Source organism: Leptidea sinapis, chromosome 2, assembly GCF_905404315.1.
Source record: "Leptidea sinapis chromosome 2, ilLepSina1.1, whole genome shotgun sequence".
NCBI lineage: Eukaryota > Metazoa > Arthropoda > Insecta > Lepidoptera > Pieridae > Leptidea > Leptidea sinapis.
Window position 1 is genome coordinate 6912912 of NC_066266.1, and position 16798 is coordinate 6929709.

The 16798-nt window shown below is 35.4% G+C and overlaps 1 protein-coding gene across 2 annotated transcripts in view; it reads right to left on the reverse strand.

Annotated features, from left to right (window-relative positions):
• Positions 1-2544: 2544 nt before the first annotated feature.
• Positions 2545-16798, reverse strand: part of LOC126976153 (uncharacterized) — a 64259-nt gene continuing 50005 nt past the window's right edge. For both annotated transcript variants that reach the window (XM_050824379.1, XM_050824369.1), the window contains exons 4-8: positions 14947-15122; positions 12271-12377; positions 11087-11274; positions 6595-6707; positions 2545-5453 (exon numbers count right to left, since the gene is read on the reverse strand). In XM_050824379.1, coding sequence (XP_050680336.1) covers positions 5229-5453; positions 6595-6707; positions 11087-11274; positions 12271-12377; positions 14947-15122 — 809 coding nt within the window. In that variant the 3' untranslated portion in view covers positions 2545-5228. The remainder of the gene's footprint in view (positions 5454-6594; positions 6708-11086; positions 11275-12270; positions 12378-14946; positions 15123-16798) is intronic.

A 16798-nucleotide genomic window follows, 5' to 3' on the forward strand; every position in this document is an offset into this window, starting at 1 on the left:
CTTCTTAGCGGCGTTGATCATACTTCTTGGGATGGATATAAAATGTTAAACTCGCGTCAGGACACATGGCCTGATCGAAAATTCGTAAGACAGTCGTTGAAATTATGGATAAAAGTTGATTTTACTGAGAGATATACTTTTTAATGTAACTGTAATAGTTCAGAAGTTTTAAATTTTTATGTAATATAAATTGTCATTTTTTTGTACGACAACACAATAAATGAATATTGTATTTAACCACATAAATGCAAGTTTCTTGCGAATTTATTCCGCTTATGTTAATGTTATGATAACGTTAATGTTCAAGTTTTCACTTATTATTACTTATATGACTATTATTACTCCAGGAGTGCAACCCGTATTTTTTTAAAAAGTAAAATTTCGATAAAATAAGCTAAAGTAACCTTTACCACATAAAACTTCTCCTTACTTAACCCATAACTAAGGTGTATGTACTTACGTAACATGTTGCTATTGCACGGAAGCGGACAGAGATTTTCAATACAGCAAGAGCACCGGTTACGCCGTGTTTTATGCTCCATCACCATAAAGTAGCGGATTTTACTAAACCTAACTTTATATCTGTTCCTCACACGCTACACAGTAGCAGGCCACATTGTGTTTCGAGTTAAATTATAACTGTACTCTGGCGTTTACATGTGACCCACTTTAGAAAAACGTTTCGGCTATTACTGTCATAAATTACTAATTGTCAATCCCGACTGCATCCAGGCAGCGTGGAGGGCAACCCCTTTCATCTGATTCTTGAAACTGTGAACACGACGAAAAAATAGCGGCAAACTGTTAACCTCTATTTTCAGCAATGCACGCACACTTAAACAAAGCGACGTACCTACCTATCGTATGTGTAAGACGTGGCTTGTCACGTACACTAAAGTAATAATCCTGGCCTGTTGTGATGCGTTACCTAACAGCAAGAATCTATCTATCAAAAAGTATAAATATCTAAGCTTTCTACATTATTGTTTAATCGCAGCATTTTTTTTTAAATTGTTGATTTAAATTCTCTTTTTCCGTGACAACGACACTGGTACTTTATTATGAGTAAAATTGACATGAAAGGCGTTGCCAAATCGCAAAAATAGCTCATAATTGAAACCATTCCCTAACGGTTTGCATAAATCTTTTATTTTCACAAAAACATATTATATGTCTACAGAATATGAGAAGAAAATTCATTTTTTCCTTACATTTCTAACTTTAATAGTCATTGCGAAAAGAAATCCCCAAAGTACCACTAACTCTTACAGTTGGAGCCAAGTTAATCATTCAATCTAGATAAAAAATTTATGAAAAATTATCAACTGTTTACCAATACTGTTTAACATGACATAGATATACATTTCTTAATTTTGTAATAATAAATTGCTTAATGTTCGTAATAAATAAAAAAATCTTTTAATTCTGTATTAAAACTATGGCGATCTTCTGCGAGAGAGGTAACCTAGCTCCGCTCGATTCCTCAAAGCCGTTGGCTAGGTCTCCAGCCTTAAATGACTGAAATCCAGCCGGTATTCCATGCAAAGAAATCTCCCAGTGGCAAAATCAAATCGAAATCACTTTATTCATGTAGGTCAATGACACTACGAATGTCAGAAATTGGCTTTTTCTTTTAATATTTACCACCACTACGGAAAAGGTTGAGCTTTTACGGGAAGAAGTGGCAAGAAACTCATTGCCACTCTTTTAAATTTACAGCTTGAGTAAGCCAAATAAAAGTAAATGTGAATTAATAATTAACATGAAGCAGAGTTTCTGGTTACAGATTCATCCTGCCACTACAAGTAGTGTCTACTCTCTCAGTCCCATACAAGAAATTGCCCGAACAGCTCTATTCTGCAGTACAAAAATAGAATCATTATCATTACTATCACGGACGAGTAAAAAAAGATGGACTCCGCGCTGTGATATTAGCAAGAGAAGCACCGTTATGCTAGAGTGTGTGCGGTTACGGGGGATACTAGTTACACAATTTTTTCTCCCTTAAATAATCATATATGGCCACAAATACTTATATAGTATCGTTTTTACACATTTTAACAACGCACGACGGCATTTTTAAAATATTTTATTGAGACGCAAACTGAGCTGTCACAGACAATGATAATTCTCATAATGCCCGCCTACCGGCCTGTAGTAGTGTAAGTGTGTGCGTGGGGCCTATGTATTTACACGTTAATCGGCTTGTTTTGGTGCTACACTGTTATGTAAGGTGACACAGAGTCCTTATTTTTTTACTTGTCCGTAATTACTATCAGTAGCATTAACCCATAGTATTATACTATGACCTAATAAACAACTTATGGGACACTTTAACTGGTAACTTTTTAAGCAATTCTCAAATTATGCAGGTTACAAGATCGTGTGTATTCTTTTATGTTCATTATATACTCCGAGGCTCCTTATTTAAAAAAATACTCCAAATACTCCTTTTTTGTTTTTTTATTTGTAAAGGTATAATCACTCCCAATTCTAGATTAAATTTTGTAGTAAGCAAAGTTACAAGGATAAATAAATAAATAATCCGTGTCTTTTTATATATTTATTACTTTTTTTAACTAACAACTATTTCATATTTTTCTACTTAGACATTAACAATAGCTAAGGTACAAAATAAGGCTTGTGAAGGTGAAGAGGCTTATCTTAAGGCAGTTCTTGCTTACCGTGTCTCTAAATTAATTATTTACAGTTAAACTTTAGTTACAACTACTGACATAGATTAACTAACAGTTAACTTTAGTTACAACTAATGACATAGATTGGTCGTGTGCAAAATTTACATTAAGTAAAGCGTTTCTTTTCATTTAAGCGGATTCACTAATTACTAAATATAAGTAACAATTAGTAGATACGATAGTAATTTATTATACGTACCCATATATACACAAAACCGGATTTCATTTCCTGGTCAAAAAACTTTTTCAATAAAAGGTTTTTTTTATTAGATTTAGAGTTGGATATTTTTTCAAATGTTAAATACAGCATCAGATAGGGTCACCTGCAGGAGTATTCAAAACATGGTAACATCCATCGCAATTCGCAATCACATACATCAAATCGGTGAAACTAAATTAGTAAAATATATCGCAACACACTAAGCGTTGAAATATGAACAGATAACGTGCGAGTTGAATGCAGAGTTCAGAAATGCGATAGTGCTGTGACCTGACTATGATTGATGACGATAATCATGAGTGTGTCGATAAATTTAAACAACGCCTTAAGTATTTAACACTAGATAGAAATGATGAAAAAAGGTAATGAAATAATTAAATTTAAAATTTTTGTTCTGCCTTTCTTTAACACACATGTCTAAACTGTGTACTCCATTTCTCGTACTTGGTGATGAATAAAAACTAGATTTTTTCGGACCGGAACCTGATGGGCTCGGATCAAAAGACAATATAGAAGCGCAACTTTAGTGTTTACGCGATTATACGGTAAGCAACGACTACGGCACAGCACTACACTATAAGGCGAGGCGTGCGGAGAGCAGGGGCCCCGACTGCATTCCACTCGCGATACTGTACATACCGAGGTTTACCTATACCACTAAATATAAATCGTCAAAGAGCACTTTTTAATCAAGAAACAGACTGTCAGACTAGTATGAATTTGAAGAAAGATGAGATAAGCTCTTCATAACATAATATGCTATGAACTCACCGACTTTTTTTGTGGTTTAGTTTATTTGTAACTCATATTTTATCAATAAACATTCTACGAATTTTTATAAGTAAGTGTAAGTTTTTAATTTTTATTTATATACAAAACCACGAGTGAAGTACAGTGAAAAGATCTGGGTTCTGTTAGTATCGTGAAATAGCAACTAAAATACGAAAAACTTAGATAATTTATACATCTAGATAAAGTCTCTTGATGTTAGACAACCGATAAAAACAGGCTGGGTTTATTTATTACTTTTATCTACACCTATGCTTTAATTCGTCAATTAAAGAATCTGAAGCAATTAGCTTATTGCCAACATTAAAACACCAAATGTTCTAATAACCATTACATCATCCAAAAGAGTGTTGTAATGTTGTACTGAATTTCATAACAACACTCATATTTTTTTTTCATTCCCTTCATGCTCAAAGAGTTTTAACAGACAGCCACATTTTTATTGCTCGATGCGTGGCATCTGTATGAATTTCAAAAAAAAAAACATTTTTGTTTACGCGCGTTCCACACCACCAGATCGTCGCGCGCCGTAAAAAAAGTAGGTTATTCGAATCCCCGCCATTTTTCTTCGATATTGTTATTGTTTTGTTTACAAAAAATGAGCGATTAATTTCCAAAAGAACATAATATTCAAGTGAATTTTAATTATTTCACTATACAAAATGTAAATTACTACTAAAATAAATAATTATTTCATTAATACTTAGTTTATTTGTATATAATCAGTAATACCTAGATGATATTAGGTTACTACTAGGACTGGCTGTTTTAATGTTAGCAGTAAGCTAACTGTTTCAGAATCTTTTAGAGGATTCATATTATGGGTGTAGATAAAGTCTTGTATGCAACTGTTGATAATTAGATATTAAAACACTCATGTGATACTATTATCACACTCGGCTTCGCCTCGTGAGATAAATCCACATTCGTGTTTTAATAACCCTTATTATACAACAGTTGCATAAATAACTATAGTGTGCGTGATAAGCTACGTCTAACACTCGAGATTTAAATGATACTTTCGGTTAACTGTTACAGTCTATCTAGATGCATAAACGATCTAAGTGAAAAGGAATTAGACGTCAAGTTAACAAACTAATCTATCATTAGTGTCGAATGTCAAACTGTCGAGAATTTCTGGCTGGTTACATGAATCATGGTCACTGCAGTTTTGCTGTGACCATAATTTACATAACCTTAGAAATAAAAATTACTAGATATATATTGAACACAAAAATTGCCAAAAATCGTTAAAACATATCATTTAGGGAGCCCCGACATAAGTTTCCATATAATTTTTAATATTTAGATTAGTTTTTTGTATGGTTCTTGTTTTATATCAAAGATGGCGCTGTAGTCTTGACTATAGAAGCGAAAACTTCTAAAAAGGATCTCGAAACGTCGGGTTAGCTAAAATAAACAAAAAATTAAATTTTTCGTAAAATCTAATGCAAGCGTTGTATTTAAATGTGTAACAATTGCGTTAATCAAATAAAATACTAAACATTTTTTTTTATTTTAGTTTATACAATGACTGAATGCCTATTGGTTTTCTTATCGGGCGCATAAGTTTCAAGCTTGGCTGGTTCAGTGTTGAGCGCGCTGTAGTCGATAGGATATGGGGGCTGCGGTAGAGGGCACTTGGGTGGGACCAGAACCCACTGCCCTGGTCCGTTGGGGTTCTTGCCCATGAGCCAGTTGATGTAACAATGTACGTAAGCCCCGTAGTCCAAGATGAGGTAGCCATTCTAAAACAAAACAAATTAAATTTGAATTGGTAAGCACCTATGTACCGATTTATGGCTGAAACTGGATAAACAGTATGATTGCTGGAATTGGAATCATACTGTGTCTGTAGCACACACGCACGCAAGAAGATATTATTCTTTGGCGCAATAAAACAAAAATCCCAAAAAAAATATTCCTCATTCTATTTTAAGTTTGTAGAAGAAACAATATTATAATAGAGAAGGTATTAAATACAAATTATAACTTCAATAACAGTATTTTATGCAACAGTTGTATAAGAAGTGTCAAAAAACGCGAGTGTGGTAGGGTAGTGCAATGAATGACACCACGAGCGTATTTTGGCTTAGTTATACAAATGTGTCTCGTAAAATATTTTTTCTACGACTTGGTAATTTCATTTAACAAACAAATACCATTAGTCTGCGAGTTGCCGCTTAGCGGCAGTTTTCAATATCGTATCTTTAGTTACGGATACATTGCTATCATCGTTTAATGACAAGATCTTATCTATCCATAGATATGTCCAATATAGTTATAGTCCAATGCTTTATGTTGATAGGTTATTGAAATGTAAGTAAGCGTAAAAGGATAGATTTTTCTACCTCTAGTAAGTTAAACTAAGATAGGTTATTGAAAACGGCCGTAAATGGGAAAGAAATGTTTTTTAAGCATAGGTACCCACCTATCTTTGGTGAGTGGTTTAAGTAGAAATTAATTCAACGAATGGCAAAGATTAATACCCATACAGCCAACGCGGGAAATGTGAAAAAACAAAATACCTCGAAGCATCCTGGCAAATTATATCAACAAGTTTTTTTTTTCTTAAGTTAAAATGTTTAGTCTTATATCAAGAAGAGTTATTAGTTTTTGCCCATTCTTTCGATTGGCATCATAAGAGTAGGGGTGTTTTGTTTTACATTTAAGTCGGTTCGATTCCCAGACGAGGCAAGCAATTTTTAGAAAATCTTTGAATGCAGAATTACTAACTTTCAAAAAATGACAAAGTTTTCTTTCAGTAAAATAGCCTATCTTCGATATTAAAGGTACTTTCCCTTCATGTCCCATAACTTTGGGACACCCTGTATACTGACATGAAACTCCCAGCCAATCAACAACAAAATTTAAATTAAACAGACTTACTCCCGTCATTCTATTGAATGCCGTATCGATAATCTCTTCAACTCTGCTTGCAGCGATCCCGATGACGGAACGATAAAAAGCTGCCAATGCTTCCTTCGTAATATCACCCGCGTCTGTAATAAAAAGGAAGCCAAATTCAACAATGTGTTTAACCAACATAAAAAAAAAATTGCGTGTGTACAAAGTAAACATGCCTCTAAACTGCATATGAAGTCTTGGTACATGTTGCTAGGATGACACATGATTTCAACCGCTATGAAAGACATTACTAACACCGCTACCATATTTATATTCTCCTGGTGTCTATGCACTTTTATAAGTGTCGTGTGTATGACATAAGAATATATTAAGGCGAAGAGTAAGCAGAAAACATCCAAACAAGGTGTTTTTAGACAAGTTTTTTCGGTTTTTTTTTTATATCGAGAAAACTTATTTCATTAATGTTAACATAAAATAGTCATTTATCTGTAAAGGCAGTCCCTTCAGCAGACCATACATAGTGTCATGTCTTACGGAATTATATTGTGGGGTAGGGCTGCAGATATTGAAAACATATTTGTGCTGCAGAAAAGAGCAATTCGAGCAGTCTATAAAATGCGTTCAAGGGATTGATTGAGAGAAAAGTTTAGTGAAATTGCCAGTACACTGCCAGTACATATACGAGAACCTCCTATACGCCCATAAAAATATTAGCCAATTTAAAAAGAAAAGTGATGTACACAGTGTCAATACTCGAAACAAACATAAACTCGCAATTCCATCTACTAGGCTCCGTAAAATTGCTAAATCTTTTAAAGTGGATTGTGTTATATTTTATAATAAACTCCCAAATGAAATTAAAATATTACCTATTAAAAAATTTAAATGTATCGTAAAAAATAAATTAACATCTAAGGCCTATTATAATGTGAAAGATTATTTGAATGATAAAGATAGTTGGAATTAATGTTAAAATTTTTGTTAATGAATATTGTTATACTCATTTGAATGCTATTGTAGCTTTTGTACTTCATCCTGACTTGCACTAAATAACTTATAAAGTTTTACAGTGAATAAAGATTTTTTGACTTTGACATTGACTTTGACATATTATAGAAAAAAGATAAAACAATATTTTTTCATTACATTTCCTCGTAACATGATTATTTTTCAATCGATTTAAAGCATTTATTTTCAATATTATATGACTACAGAAAATGAAAAGAAAAACATTCAATTCACCAAATTCTCACCTCCCACCCTAACTCTTCAGTTGGAGCCATGCTAATCTATTCAATCTAGATAAAAATTATTAGAAAAATTATTAATTGTTTACCAATACTATAAAACATGACAGCTTTGTTATTTTTGGAAAGAAAGTTGTATTATGTTGTATTCTAATTCTGAATTAAAACTATGGCTACCTTGCGCGAGAGAGGTAACCTCGCTGCGCTCGATTCCTGAAGGTCTCTGCATCGTTTCAGACCCTTAACTAATCGTTTTATATCAAAGCAACTCTGTTTTTTTATTCGTGAGTGTATTGAGAGAATTGATATGAAATACGTGTGGTTTGATCAAATTGTTGCTCACGGATCCTCTTTGTGACACATCGACTCTTTCAGATCGGGGATCTAGGTACTGAAGAGAAGGTTTAATTATTGAAAAAATGTATAAAACTGTGATGTTTAGACTGCAGATAACATCACGACATATCCTTTTGAAACCATTTTTAAAGGCATTAAAATACCCACTAAATTAATTTTTAATTTAAAAACTTAAACCAAGACTTAAACTAAGACTGTAAAAACAAACCGGATGTATTCAGTGAATATAGGCTGTCGGATTTAAACTTAAATCAAGAGGCAGACAAAAATAAGAACATGAAGGAATACGAGATGGTTTTCTATTAGGCATGGAGAACATTTCAATTCAACTGCCGACGCTGAAATGCTTTGAGCCTGATGTTCTACAACTTAATAAATAACTCATGTAAAATGAATTTAAAAATATTAGAATATCTTAAAGTCAATCAAATTATCACGACAATATAATAGAGTTATAGTTATTATTGAAATGGGATCACACTGGAAGCACCTGTCTAGACGAATTTCAATAAAAATTCACGCTAAAAGGTTTATAGCGAGAATACATGTATTTTGGGATCCACTGAAAGAAGTGGCGTACACCATGGAAACTTATTAATAATTGTAGAACATAACAAAACTAAGAAGAAATCGTAAGTAAGTCTAAAAAAGAAGAAGAAAAAAGATATGCCTATAAGTAAAATATAACCTAAAATTATTAATCAATATCTATTGTTCAATCAATAATTTGTATCTTATATCTATGTATAATTAGTGTCTGCTAAAAGATAATATAATATACATGTGGAAGGTTGGCCAGCAGCTAATAATTGAGGATTCACAATTCATTCTTTTTACAAGCAGGTATCGAATCTTTTAAAGATTACTACTAAGACTTACCTACTGATTTTTGTATCAAAAAACTATAATAATTTTATTGAATCTCATTGTGAATTACTACTGAAATACTGATATGAGTAGGTATAGATATTTTGATGGTGTCGGAATATCCTTAAAAAAATTAGTGTCAGTAATGTATGTCAATTGCGCAAAACGTTTCGTTAGTGCAAGAGTATAATTAATATAAACTTAACTTGTAAGATGCTTCCTTAATTTTTTAAATTATGTGAGTCCATTCTCGCCATCCTCCTTTAACAGACCAACAGAGGTAAGACAAAATGTTCCTATACTAAGCCTTATCACATAAAGAATTTTTCTATTCACTTCTAGAGGTAGTGACAGAAAGCTAAAATAAAGTCGAAAAAAAATAGTGAAAACTTAACATTAACGTTGAGCGTTTCTGAATATTTTGGAATGTTTAGGAAATAATTTCCCACGAATTGCTTAATTTTTGAGTATAAAACTACTAGCATTTATGTGGTTAAATACAAAATTCAATTTATTGCGCTATCGTACACAATAATGACAATTTATATTACATAAAATATCACTTCAAAACTATTACAAATAAGTATTTACATTAAAAAGTTTATCTCTCAGTAAAATCAACTTTCATCCATAACTTCAACGACCGCCTTACGAATTTTCGATCAGGCCTGACGTGAGTTTAACATTTTGTACCCATCCCAAGACATGTGCTCAACATTGTTAAAGAAGTTTTTACTACAAAAAAAAATATCGTGATGCTCTTAAAGATTCTTTTCATTAGGGAATTTTGCTTTCAAATGACTTTTTAATGTGAATGAGTATCAATATTAACGGAGCACTCAAGAATATTGCAGTTCTCATTTTGAAATAGAGCTCTGAAGAGACAAATCATGACGATAAATTGTGGAGTACTCTTATGTCTCAACACTCAACGTTTAACTTTACTTCCACTTATGGTAGGCACCTATTTAAAGGCATAAAAGGCATTTATTTTCTCAAAATTGATTTCTTTAGATTTTTTTTATGTCATTTCTAATAACTATTAGATACTACTACCGCTTCGGAAACAAATGGCGCTCTGAGAGAGAAGAAGCGGCGCAAGAAACTCTCCCAGCATTCTTTTTTTGCGCTCTTTTCAATAAACATACAATAATGTACAGTCATTTGTATCGCTATAAAATAATCACAATCTAGTCCCAGGCTGTCCGATCATTTAGATATTCAGCAGTGGAGTTATAGGATTTACGACAGAGCCATTTTTTTTATATATAAAGTAAACAAATACTTCGTTTTTAATCGTCACATTTTGGTCTTAATAGTGATTTTCATTATTATAACACTAGAAATAAGGGATTGCTTGTAACTTATTCTAGTAGGCTTTATAAGATACATATTGGCTATATAGGTATATGTATACAGTTTTATAATAAAGTCCCAGCCACTGTTCAGGCATTATCTATAAATAAATTTAAATATTTTATTAAAAATAGCTCTGTCGTCAATTCTCCTACTCTACAAATTTGAGAGAGGAAGAATTTCGTAAAGGGCGGCCTTCAGCTGCCGACAACGAAAATAATGTGACTACTGTTAAGCAGCTAATTGAAGAAAACCCGCGGATTACCTATGAGACAATTCGAAGACTAGTGGGGATTTGTTGTCGTTGGATCCCTCGTGAACTGACAGCGGAGCAGAAGCGGGCTCGCATGGAATGGTGCTCACAGATGCTAATGAAGAATACCACGGACAATCTAATGCTGTCTATGACATTGTCACAGTAGACAAAACGTAGATTTATTGTTTGAACCCGAAAAACAAAAGCAATCTTTTGAATGGGTGTTTGAAAATGAGAACAGGCCAACAAAAGTGAGGCAGGCGAGAAACGTTCTTGTTTTAAAAAATGGTTCGATCACATGAAAAATTGTTTAAAATGAAAAGAAGAGTATTTTGAAAAGCTATAAACATAATATTTTGGTTATAATATGTTATTTTTTAAAGTTACGCAAAACGTTTAGTGTGACCTTACGTATTATATAAAAGCTTACTGCATCTGTCAACCACATGGAAGAGAATTTTGCAAAAATACTGCAAATAGAGCGGCAGATCCGAGAATCTGTTGAGGTCGGCCAGAAGTAGCGCCCATCTCGCAAGCCATCCTTCCAGGGTAGTTCTGCCCGGGACTTCACCAGCATCTGGTCCGCACACACGGCGGTAGTACGGGATTTCAGACCACCTGTCAAATATTCAAAGTAAAAAAATAATCGTTTAGCATGTTTAACTGTTTTTTTATATATTTCATCTTCTTTCAGGATGTAGGCGAGGCCACGAGCATGCGATCCATCTTATAATTAGTGGCCTGGGGCTAAGGTGCTACCTCGGGGCGTAAAAACAATAGGGGAGTCCCAAAGCCAAGGGTCGACACCCTTAAGAGGCGACTAAAGGCTTTTAAGTGGGAGAGTCAGAGAGTGAGAGAGCTGCCGTCTTATGACGTCAGTACAAGCGGGCCAGACTCGTCCGGGTTAATTACCACACTCGCACAGAATACCGGCGTGAAGTAGCGGCCTAGTGCCGCTATGTTTCGCATAGGTTAGTGTCGAGGACCGAATACCAGAATATCACAGCGGTGCTTAAAGAGATCTTTCCCCAGGAGGATACCGGCTCTACCAGAGTCGGAGAATCCTTCCTCTAGCGTTCAAGCTGCTCTATTTTATTCTAGGGAGGGCACAGAACCGCGCATGTTTGAGGATAAACGATGCAGTAACATCATGGAATCCCACTCCACGCTTAATGTGGACTTTTGCAACATCAGGGGAATTCATTCAAATTAAAACGCCGTCCACCACCACCTTGAGACGGTGCAGCCAGCCTTGTGTTTCTTACGGAGACGTAGATATCTATAGCTATCGCCGGCTCGGCAATTTTGAGGGTAGGGACCTGTCTACCCTCTGGCTTCGTGTACATTTTGCGGACCGCGTCCGCATCTATCCTATCATCGTAGTCTTGGGTGATTTCAACGGGCACAATGCCGAATGGCTTGGGTACCGATCGGTGGCATATCACAGCCCTGGTTCGATGCGTCAGTTAAAGCACCATCTGACTGCAAAAAACAATCGTAGTAGGGACTACGCAGTACTCCGCAGCCGTTTGTAATGCGACATGCGATGAGATGGGCGAATAAATTTCAGGGACGTAATAAAAATTTCATTTTAATAATGGAAAGTAAACTTACTTGGATGGCAATGGATTAATAAATTGTTCTACAAAATCCCTCTTCACCTCCATTAGTATATGAAATTCGGATGTGTTTTGAGACCAGTCGGCAAAATGAGCCAGCTTCTGTAAAATTTATTATTATTATCCCTGGTTCATTGAATACGAAAGGCTTAATTACCCAACCCTCGTTATTTTTATTAAATATGCGATGCTCTCTGTCTGAAATATTATTTTAATCTTTAACTTGAATGAGGGTTTCACAGTTCTTCAAGAAACAAAATAAAAGATATTTATTTGCTTATTTATATAGATCCTAAAAACTAATAAAGCACTCAATACTTTTCCGCTTCCACTAAATAACTAACTACTACTAAATAACAGTTCCTAACTACTAAAATAACAGTTACAAATACAAACTTAGCTAATTGGTTTTAATTTAGTTGTTGGAGAAAACCAGTGGCGCATTTACACTTTTGATATGAAAAGGTTATTAAATTTTTGCCAATATATTTTTTACCAGTGAAATTACAATTGTTTTGTTGTAATTTATACTTACTCTGGTATCATCATTACATACATCGGATTTTTCCCGTTTTAGTACGATTGTGAAGTAAGTGGTCATTTACAGACTATTCGAACAACTCACGATTTAGTGTTTATTCAAGAAATAGTTTTTTTTCTATATTTCTGTACTAATAAAACTTCAATAATGTACTATTTATAAGCTGGATTAAGACATGCCTTGCACATGTACTATTTTTTTTTTATGGAATAGGAGGACAAACGAGCGTACGGGTCACCTGGTGTTAAGTGATCACCGCCGCCCACATTCTCTTGCAACACCAGAGGAATCACAAGAGCGTTGCCGGCCTTAAGGAAGGTGTACGCGCTGTTTTTGAAGGTACCCATGTCGTATTGTCCTGGAAACACCGCACAAGGAAGCTCATTCCATAGCTTTGTAGTACGAGGGAGAAAGCTCCTTTAAAACCGCACTGTGGAGGACCGCCACACATCCAGATGGTGGGGATGAAATCCTAACTTGTGGCGTGTCGTGCGAAGGTGGAATTCGGCGGCAGGAATCAGGTAAAACAGCTCTTCGGAACACTCCCCGTGATAAATGCGGTAGAAGACACACAATGAAGCGACGTCTCTACGCAACGCCAAGAGATCCAGCCGTTCACAGAGCACTGAGTCCCCGACAATTCGAGCTGCTCTACGTTGCACGCGGTCAAATGGATCGAGCAGATATTGGGGTGCGCCAGACCAAAGATGACAGCAATACTCCATGTGTGGCCGGACCTGCGCTTTGTAGAGCGCTAGAATGTGGGCCGGTTTGAAGTATTGCCGTGCTCTATTGATGACGCCCAGCTTCTTCGAAGCCAATTTGGCTTTGCCCTCCAGATGGCCACGGAATTGGCAATCGCTCGAGATTTCGAGACCCAGTATTCCGATACTAGGCGCGGCTTTAAGAGAAGTTCTAGAAGAGCGGTGATACGACAAATGGGGTTTTTTTAGTTGTAAACGCGCAAACTTGAGTCTTCTGGGGGTAAAATTGGACAAGGTTAAATTTACCCCATTCCGCGACCTTCTCGAGAGAGGACTCGATAGAAGACACAAGCAAATACTACTACTATAATCTTACACAAAATAATGTTATTTCGATAAACGTCAGTATTCGTAATTATGGCCTAAAAAAATATCTCGTCAAATTGGTAGTAAGGCTCTTGTATTTCTTCTAACCCGGACACGAGTCTACCAATAAGGACGAGAAACGTGTTAATCTTAAAAGTTTGACTGGCATTCATTCGAATGACGAAGATCATCAAGTATGTCATCGAATCCCTTTATTTTTTTTTAATGACAATAAGGGACGAGACGAGCAGGAGGTTCAGCTGATTGTAATTGATGCACCCTGCTTATTACAATGCAGTGCCGTTCAGGATTCTTGAAATACCCAAAAATTCTAAGCAGCGCTACAACACTTGAGACATTTAATATATTAAGTCTCATTTGCCCAGTAATTTCACTAGCTACGGTGCCCTTCAGATCGAAACACAGTAATGTATCCATTATCCATAACGTTGTGGTATTCATAATCTAGCCGGCATCCTGTGCAAGGGCTCCTTTGCACACAGGTAAAAGTGAGTGGTGAGTGCTACCAGTCTTGGCTCAATGGGGTGTTATCTAAAAGAGTTTCCCGAGAAGTTACGCAAATGGATCACAAGGTTTTAGGCTGATCGGAGCACCATGGTTGTTATCGACGGAGCATGCTCAGAAGAGCCGTTAGGGTTGATACGGCGCCTATTTCTGCCGTGAAGCAGTGATGTGTAACCATTATTGTGTTGCAGTTAGAAGGGTTCTTTAACTAGTGAAATTACTGGGCAAACGAGACTTAACATCTTATGTGTCAAGCAGACGAGCGCAACTGTAGTGCCGCTCAGAATTTTTGGATTTTTCAAGAATCCTGAGCGGCACTGCATTGTGATGGGCAGGGCGTATCAATTACTATCAGCTGAACGTCCTGCTCGTCTCGTCCCTTATCGTCATAAAAAAACTCCTGTTTTCGGCAAAAGGTTATCACTTAACTTAAAAAAGTTTCCAGTAGAGCTCCAACCCGAAGAATATTCGTGTCATATTCAGAACCTGGAGTTTACATGAACTTGAGTAAATAGTCACTATATTCAAAACTTACCTCAAAAAAATTATCAAAATCCTGATCACTAATGACGTCATCCCGGTCGTGATCAAGAAGCTCTGTAAAGAAGAGCGTCATCTTCTCAGTCTGTACTGAGCTCAGCTGGGCTAACGGCTGCTCTTCATCTAAATCAAGGCACTCTAAGTCTTCGGAACATCGGTTTACCCACGTGGCTGTTGGATAAGAAAAATAATATTATTGCTGTATGGAAATACCTTCAGCTTATTCAAATCTTTTTAAAATAATAACAAGTAAAAAATAACTGACACACAGAAAAAGTTCTACAAAATCCAATAGTACACGCCTCATAAGTTAGGATTTCATCCCCACCATCTGGATGTGTGGCGGTCCTCGACAGTGCGGTTTTCGGGAAGCTTTCTTCCACGTACTACAAAGCTGTGGAATGAGCTTGTTTCCGGGACGATACGAAATGGGTTCCATCAAAAAAGCGCGTACACCTTCCGAAAAGGCCGGCAACGCTGTTGTGATTCCTCTGGTGTTGCAAGGGAATGTAGGCGGCGGTGAACACTTAACACCAGGTGACCCGTACGCTCGTTTGTTCTCCTATTCCATAAAAAAAGTTCATTCTTCACAATAAGTATAATTGATTATTTGTAAAAGTGAACACAATGCGCAGATGTATTCGTTCTCATGTGACAAAGATCTTGTATTAAAATTAAACCTTGTTAAAAAATGGACGCAAGCAGAGGTTGCCATGATTTCAAAAAACTTTTCATTAAAAATACACGTACCTGCAGAATCGATCTTGTACTATAATTTGATAAATATACTAGCTGACCCAGCAAACGTTGTATTGCCGATATTAAAATCGCGATACAAAAGTAACTGTTGATCGTAGATGGGTGAAAATTTGAAGTTGTATGTATTTTTTTTAATGCTGACTCATAATCAAACAAATTTAAAAAAAATGTCAAAAAAATTAAAGAATAAATTCGTGTGGACCACCCTTAACATTTAGGGGGATGAAAACTAGATGTTGTCCGATTCTCAGACCTACCCAATATGCGCTCAAAATTTCATGAGAATCGGTCAAGCCATTTCGGAGGAGTTCAATGTTTAACACCATGACACGAGAATTTTATATATTAGATTTTTAGGACGGCGATCGTACACGCAATTTCCGTTTTTGTTCGGTTAGTTGAGTCACCGATTCAATATCTTGGCCATTTAGACACGATATTCCAACTGAATGTTGTTTCCTTTCTCAAAGCAAGCCAATTTTATTTCATAAGTTAAGTAAAACTCAATTCCAAAGTTGGCACGCAAAATAGAAGTAAAGATAAAGATTGTATGGAAAAACATCCAACTTGTTTTCAGGGTCTGAATTCGCTAACAGCAATTAGTTATCAGACAGACTCAAAAATAATTAACTATATATTGTTGTTAATTTTAAAATAATATATTACACTAGCTGACCCAGCAAACGTTGTATTGCCGATATTAAAATCGCGATACAAAAGCAACTGCTTATCGTAGATGGGTGAAAATTTTAAGTTGTATGTATTTTTTAATGCTGACTCACAATCAAACAAATTTAAAAAAAAATGTTAAAAAAAAACAAAATACGTGTGGACCACCCTTAACATTTAGGGGGATGAAAAATAGATGTTGTCCGATTCTCAGACCTAACCAATATGCACTCAAAATTTAATGAGAATCGGTCAAGTCGTTTTGGAGGAGTTCAAAGTTTAACACCATAATTCGAGAATTTTATATATTAGATTATTTGCTACGAGCTTTGCCATGTCATTACCACACTTATGAATGAACTAAAAATTAACGATAGTTGTTTAATTTCAAGTGTTAGATTGATATGCTTAAGGGAGAA